At 41.2% G+C, this 8,046-nt stretch overlaps 1 protein-coding gene across 1 annotated transcript; it reads left to right on the top strand.

Moving 5' to 3' along the window:
- Positions 1-5,087: 5,087 nt before the first annotated feature.
- On the top strand, positions 5,088-5,466 carry LOC104957649 (copine-2-like). The gene is made up of 2 exons (XM_010785293.1): positions 5,088-5,284; positions 5,409-5,466. Exons 1-2 carry the CDS (start codon positions 5,108-5,110, stop codon positions 5,457-5,459), a joined length of 228 nt encoding a protein of 75 aa, XP_010783595.1. The 5' UTR covers positions 5,088-5,107; the 3' UTR covers positions 5,460-5,466.
- Positions 5,467-8,046: the final 2,580 nt, after the last annotated feature.

Here is an 8,046-nt window from a genome sequence, read left to right as displayed (position 1 = left end):
GGGGGGGGGTGCTGGTAGGGGTGAGGTGAGGGGACGGATGGGTGAGGAAGTAGATGAGGTGCAGTATAGGAATGCTGAGGCTCAGAAATAATTGAACAAAAAATGTCCCTCTGGTTTGTATTTGAGAAGTAAGAGCTCAGCACAGCTTTGGAGATCAAAGTGTAAATGTTGCTAGCCATCTCTGCTGATGGAGGCTCGCTGTATCGTTCACACATGAAAAAGGTTCACACAGCATACACTCAAAGAAACCATGGAAAGATTTAAAAGCCGTTTGGTTACGAAAATACATTCTGTAGGGTATAGCCTTGAAATAAACTTGAAGTCGAGTTACATTGATAAGATTCAGTCTCCCCATAAGATTATCCTCTGGCCAATCAATGCCATAAGTGCTGTGATCTTAAGGAGGATCGGAGACCCTCAGGGAAGTGATTCAGTTGTTGAAGAGTAAAGCTGGTTCCACTATTCTCACTATCCCACTTTTGAAAAGGTTATTGGTTGTGAATCATACTTTTACTTATTAATCTTTATCAATTAGATTAATGCTTTACAGTGATAGCTATGGAGAGACAACATTTGGGTGAAGAAAATAAAGTTGGGTTATGTTTTTGGAGACCTGGCTTTGTGTTAGTGTCCTTCAATCATCAAAAGTATCGTCCAAAGCAACATTTGGTCATATATCTTCATTAATAATAATAATAATAATAATAACTTTTATTTATATAGCGCTTTTCAATAACCCAAAGTCGCTTACAAAAACAATTAAAAGTACAGAAAGGGGATGAACAGGCAGAAGACAACATATTGGACAAGAAAATTGAACATTAAATAATGATAGGGCATCTGGAACATAAATGTACTTAGTAAGAACTCAGCTTTGCAACTACAGACATGATGGATTATAAATACAAGAACTCAAGCCTTCTTAAAGATGGCGGATATTCTAATAAGCTATCAAGTTAGCAGTTGTACCTTTGAGTTAGGGTTAGTAAAAAAAAGTCAAGACTTATAAATGTTACGGCTTATTAAAAAGTGCAACAACTAAGATGTAGCATTTAAACAAAAAAAATAATCTTTATGTATTCCTAAAGTCGCCCTATTGTGCTTTTGGGGTTTTTCCCTTTCGTGTGATAGATAGGTTTGTGTGCATGTAAATGATCTGCAAAGGCTAAAATCAAACATTTCACCCAAGAGGGGGTTTCTCTCCACCCACCCAAAATGGCTTAGACTCACACACAGATAGATATGTACAAACGCATGCATGTGGACTCAATCACCTACTTTTTCCATTAGCTGGTAACTCCCAGATGAATAAAACATAGCCAATGATTATGCTGCACCAATCAGATTCTAGCACACACACACATAAATGCGAACACACACACATACTGTACAACCATATCTATGGTAAGACATGAGAAACCAATTCCCCACGTGTAACACCCACCTATAGGTCAGGGATAATCATAAAAAGTAATTGGTACACACTCTTGAATATATTAGTGTTTGATTTGGCTTCCATTGAACTCCCACATATATTTGCTCTCTGGTGACCAGCTGAAAATATAGCGCAGTGTGTTCATCAAGATTTTTCTTTTCCCCCAGGTGTCCCAAAATGATTTCCCCATGGCAAAAAAAGTATAGACAATCATATATGAAGAGGGTCTTCTTTGTCTTCTCTAGATTTCATTTCTGACATTTTTTTCTCTTGCGATACTGTGAATTATGTTAACACGCACGATATGATAATAATTCATTGTCAGATTAAGTCTGAAATTTGACTTGAATCACAGCAGCATTTTCAAACACCAAACAAGAACAAATATTAAGACACGATACAAACTAACATTTAACATAACAATCACTGTGATGAATCATGATGATTCAAATATAAATATTGATCAAATGCAATGTTGAGTGCTGTTGATGATTAGTTGTGATTTTAACAATGCACTTAAATGCCAATATGGCTACCTTTCATAACCTTCTCCCCCTCTGAGTATTGGTTGTGTCCTCCTTAGAAATGAAAGCTATAGCAAGCTTCTTCAAGAAAGCACTTCAAACTTACAAAGGATGTGAAGAAAATGTAAGCAACAACAGCAAAAAGCTTTAAAGATATGAAAAACATGTAATACAGGTTGTCTTTGGAGCCACTTTTCCGCCATGATCTTACTTTTAACATCAAAGTATACTTCTTAAGTGTCACAATGTTTAGTTGTGCATGTTCACACTTACCTAAATCCTGTATTCGAGGATGATTCCAGGTTTGGCCAGGGATGAGTCAATCTTACTGTGTTGATCAGTGTTTAATCCCCAGGTACACACACACACATTATGCAGGAATTAAGGATAAGTCTAAGTCAATAACAATGCCACTTGCATTGCAGCCGCTTCTACGCATTCGATTGGATATGCGTAGAAGCACCTAACCCTTGTTTCTACATGTAGCACATTGAAATGAATACATCAACACATTCATTCTGAGGTTTTGTAAACAATACAATCATCAAGCCAACCTGCAGCCTCAAATGGCTTTTACACTTTCCTGTTGCCAGACATCAAGAAATTGACAGTTTTGCAACACAAAGGAGGCAGCACACAAAGAAGCAAAGATCCAAGTACAAATGTGTCTTGTTTTGAGAAACACTAGCGCTTATAGTAGCAACCATTAATTCACGTCAATTCTACCAAGGTATAATAACATATTTGCCAATGATGTATTGATATTTTAAAATGCTATGTGCAGCACATTTAAGTACCTCTCAGCAATAACTCCCTAAAAGAGCATCTCTCTGTTTCCCTCTATTTAATCTCCTCCTTCCTCCCCCTCCTCCTAGTGCCTTCTGCGATGTGTGGGTGTCATTAATCTGATGGTGGTGGAGTGGTACCCATTACAGTCGCACACCCTAAATCAATGACTGATATATGGAGGTGTATGTGTGGCAGAATATTGCGGTAAATAATACCGGCTGTTCTTCTGTCCTCCTCTTAACACTGCCTTTTGATTCCTCTCCACACATTGCTGATGATCTTACTCTGCAGGAGGGCCTAATGAGCTGCCGGGCCTCCATGAATAAAGAGAGGAAACACACATGTGCATGCACCCACATCCACAAAAGTGACTCAGACTGTTTGTTTTAAAGAGGGAACAGTGTGATAAATCACAAATGCGAGTTAGGAGTAAATATTTGCATGTGCTAATTGGACTCATTAATGGCAAAGATATGAGAGGGGGTGGGGAGGGAAAAGAGATGAGTGACTACTTAAATATACACCACTGATCAGCTATCTAATTGGAGTTTTGTAATGCACATGCACACTCAGAAGCGTTTGTGCATTGGTGTGCTAGGCTCTGGGCGCAATGATTAATACCTTTCTCAGACACACACGCAGATGAAGCCACACACTCACATCCGTGCGAAGACTCTTCACAGAGCCCCCGTCTCCAAAGAGGCTTTCAAGTAAATTGAGTTTGGGTCTAGGGTCCTGTTTATATTAATTTGAGTCCACTGCCGGTTGAGTTAGACCCAGCGCTCTGTGTTATTACCTGCTTGATAATGAATGCCGGCTTGACTTGCAGCAGTCAATTGAGACCACCTCTCACTGCAGGTAATGCTGCATCATGCCACCGGCAGGAATAGATTACATGCAATCTCTCTAAATATTGAAAGAAATTGTGACACACCTAGTGGCCAAATGAACATTGACAATTACTATATACTAGGGTTGCGGTCTAATAGTCCATTTAGCTTAGGAACCTTCCTAACGGAGTGAAATGACCCGGAAGTACCTCAGTGGCAGCCATGATAAGAGCCGTTCGAATTCTCTAGGAAAGGAGGTTTCAAACTTCCTTTATACCTCCTTTAGCTTAGGAACCACTGGACCTCCCTTACCGAAAGGAGAGGAGAAAGTGCTGCCCCACAATGCCTTGCGGCCGCAGCATTTACCGTCNTTAATAATAAATCACAAAAAAAAAAAAAAGACCGAATCAAAGTTGGTTTTTATATCTGATTACGATTTATTATCATTATCATAATTATTAACATTTACCGGTAACCAGTGTGGTGGTCAAAAAAAATGACTTTTGAACCTCCTTCGGACCGCACCGTCTCGTCTGACGACGACGTCCGTGCGATGTGTGGCTGGGGCGGCGGTGGGGGGAGAGGGAGTGTGCACGCTGATTTCTACTTATTTTCGCGCGGTCCCATTTTTCTCAAGGAGGAGCACCTTGATGAAGCTTGAATGTTTTCAGGTTTCCTTCTGCCAGTAAGTGTCGAGTTGGAGTTGTTACGCAAGCGTAAACTCACCGCTTCGTGCGGTTTCTCCAATGTCTCTTTCTGCGGTCTCGCCGACGACGCGTTTCGCGTAGAGAGGTTATTTCCGTTACCGTCCGGTGAAAGCTTTTATTGTTTTTTTATTGGTTTTGGTACAAGGTCATTTATTTTTTGTTGCCTTAAGGAAAACAGACTCAAAAAATAAAAAGAGAGGGCGCCACCCCCCGGTCCCGACGGCTTATTAGCTAAAACTAGTACCAGTCAAAGACGTTGGGGATTCTATTATATTATATTTTTTCTTCACAAATGGATTGTGTTAGAGCACACTTATACTTGACTTTGACAATCCTACAACAAATGTCATGTATATCGTTGTGAAAGTGTCCCTATAAATAAAATCGATTTTTAAAAATAATATTCGATTATGGAGACTGTAACGAATATTCGAATAATCGAATAATCACTGGCATCCCTATTATATACATGTCTTTGTTTTTTCCTTACATCAAGCGATCTCTGCCCTGACTGGTTACAGACATTTTTAGATTTGTGTGTACAGTTTATTGTGGCATTTATTTGAATGACAGTTACAAGTATTTATGCAAAATAAGCTTGCACAACTCAAATGTCTTAAGAGCACCAAAAGACAGATGGATTTAAATGGAACTTGCTACAGACATTAATGGTGCCCATAGGATGAAGTCACAGTGACAGTTTTCAACATTTACCAGATGTTTGGGAACTTAACATTGCTCAGAGAATCATAGATGCCCAAATACTTTTTGTATTTCTCTGTGTTTTCTTTCCTCCAGGGTAATTCACTGTGACCTCAAACCATGGCCTACACTCTAGGCTCGACCACTGAGGGGCAGACGCGCAGTGTCGGACCCCAGCACTGTGTCACTCGGGTGGAGCTGTCCGTCACCGCAAACAGCCTGCTGGACCGAGATGTAGCCTCCAAGTCGGACCCGTTCTGTGTTCTCTTCCATGAGGTGGATGGAAACTGGATGGAGGTAAGGATGGAGGAATGATGTGATAGGGGTGAAACTGTCAATTGGCGAGAGAAGTGGGTGAGGAAGTAAGGGATTAAGGGTGAAGAATGAAGAAAATAAAGAATGTTTTGTCTTCTTAAAACAGGTGGAGCAATCAGCGTGGGATGAAAATGGCAGAATGAGGATAACAGGCTAACAAAGAGACAATACATGAATGTTCGGATCCTAGGGAGTCAAACTCATATCTGGTGCTTATCCATGCTGTGCGTTTCCACTACAGCGAGGTGGATATAAGAGGGTAAAAGGGAACCAGAAATAAAAAGAGGACTGAAGGGAGGATGGAACATTGTAAGTGTTTGTAGTGCTTTCAGGGTCACATCCGCCGTTGCTGGCTCTTCTAGCAGAGAAGTAGAGGATTTAGTTTGTTGTCTATGTTGCTCCACAGACGGTATATGTTGTGAGCCAGAACCAAACTCTGATGTCTTGACCATCTGGCATGAGCCTCGGCCTGCTGAGCCCAGTAGGATGGTGTAACATTTCTTCCAACGTGGGTCTGGTACTGTAGTGTGTTTAAAAGGCGCTATTGGGGCTGCCAATTTAATGAGATTCCACAAGTAGGTTCCATGCAATCATTACACTTGTTTGATCAAGCTACAGATTAGATGCATTGCTTTAACAGTTGCCAACATGTTTTAAAATAAGAAAAGGTTTCAGGCTTTCAATATAATGTCAACCTTGTTCGTAAATGTATGGGCCAGATTATTCATATTTCTGACTGACTGAAAAAGGTTAAATGGTTATTGGTTTTTCAGCTTTTACTGTGTGTTATAGTTTGCCTGTTCCAATCACAACTGGGTTCTATAAATGATTGAATTCCTATCAAAATGCAACGCTTTGTTGATGATCAAAAGTCAAACATTGTGTGGATAACAACATATTTTCTCTCAATATAGGCCTGAATATTCCGTTAGGACAGTGTGTTATTGGTTAACTGTTTGCCAACTGGCTAGGACCACTTCATGTGGAGATGCGAGTCCTCTCCTTTTCTGCTTCTGCTGTTGCTGCCTTAGTCCAAAGACATGCAGGTTAAAGGCTCAGTCACGCCAGGATTGGAAGCATTGACATTTCACGCCAAAATCAATTCATTCCAATAAATTAGTGGATCCCCTTGAGGAGGTGAAATCGACTGAGACAATGTTCCACATAGAGAGTTCAACTTTCAGCATTCACGCTGAGCAAGCTGGAATGTTTGAAATGGAGGAAGCTATCTTAGCTTATGTGCTGTGTAGCACCATTAGCTTTTATTCAACCTTCTCTATCTCCTCTCCTAGAGCTGTTGTGTCTGACTAGCCCTTGCCTGGTTGCACTGGCTTTTAATAGTTAGCCGATGTGAGGGTACAAGGGCAGAGGGTGTTGGGTGTCATATTCTGTACAAACTGTAAAGTCCACTGAGAAATATGTAACATTTCATAAAAATATACTTTGATTGATTGATTGGACGCTCTACCCAGGCGTCATCCTTCGCCCTGAACCAAACCTAATATCTTCAGTAAGTGAGAATGGTTATTCACAGTCAACTCCTAGTTGTGTGAAAGGCAAACATTCCGGGCAATATCCAGACCTGATTCTCAGGGTATTGTGCAGAGATATGGGACGGCTTATGTCACCATTTTCCAGGACCACTTGTTCTGCTCAGACAAGCAAATGTGTCTTGGTGCTGCATCAATCAGCGGTTCAGTTGAGTCCAGGCACTTTTTGTTATTTTTCTTGTGTGGGTAAATTCTCCTCAGCTTTAATTCTGCAGACAACATGTGATATGAATGTATCTTGTCATGATGTATACAAAAATAAGCACTGAGTTGAAGCAAGACATGAAGAAGTTTTGGTGCGTGTAGGCTGCTGCCTCAATGTTATTTTGTAGCAGCTGGTCAACAGGGCGAACTGGCTTTCTTTGTATGTGTTTGCCTGTGTATGCCTGTGTGTCTGTTTGTATGTGTGTTTGTGTGTGTGTGTGTGTGTGTGTGTTTGTGTGTGTGTGTGTGTGTGTGTGTGTGTGTGTGTGTGTGTGTGTGCGTGTGTGCGTGCGTGCGTGCGTGCGTGCGTGCGTGTGTGTGTGTAGGCGAGTGCTGCGGGTTGTAGATCGCTGTCGGTCAGCGGGGCATGTGGCTCCGATGTGAAATTGCCAACGGTTACTATGGCAACGGAAAGGGAAACAAAGGCTTTGTGATCCTGGAGTGAGCGAACGATGGATGAAGTGAAATCAGACCCAATCCTTTTCTGTCACACTTTCTCACTTTCTATGATCACCTTCCTGTTAGCTTTGTTTTCTATCTGCGATTGTCTTTCTCATATAATGTCACCAGTCCTCCCCTGTCTGTCTCTCTCTGTCTCACTTTCTGTCTATCTTCGTCTGCCTTGTAAGAAAGAGGTGTGAGAAGCAGCTGGGTCGTTCAGGGGAAGAAGAAAAAAAGAGAGGGTACGACGGGGTAAGAGTGTGAGAGCAAGGAGGTGTGAGAGATGGAGATGAGAAAACGGTGGAGGGAAAGAGAGGGTGAGTGGAAAATTAGCGAGAGAAAGAGAAGATTGCGGCGGAGAAGACGAGAAGAGAACGTAAATGAGCGTCATATAGAAAAATAAGTCTGGGCAGGAGAATGATGGAAACCATGATTTAGCATTATGATGACTGCAAAAACTGCCGTTAAAGAGGTTACACATAATTAGCCTACAGAAATATGGATCTAAGCTATGTACATATGTGGCACCAGACTTGAAGGCAGCTTTGA

Source organism: Notothenia coriiceps, unplaced genomic scaffold (assembly GCF_000735185.1).
Source record: "Notothenia coriiceps isolate Sejong01 unplaced genomic scaffold, NC01 NC01_scaffold00027531, whole genome shotgun sequence".
Taxonomy (NCBI): Eukaryota; Metazoa; Chordata; class Actinopteri; order Perciformes; family Nototheniidae; genus Notothenia; species Notothenia coriiceps.
Note: the sequence above shows the minus strand (reverse complement) of the source record. Positions and strands in the feature narration are given on the sequence as shown.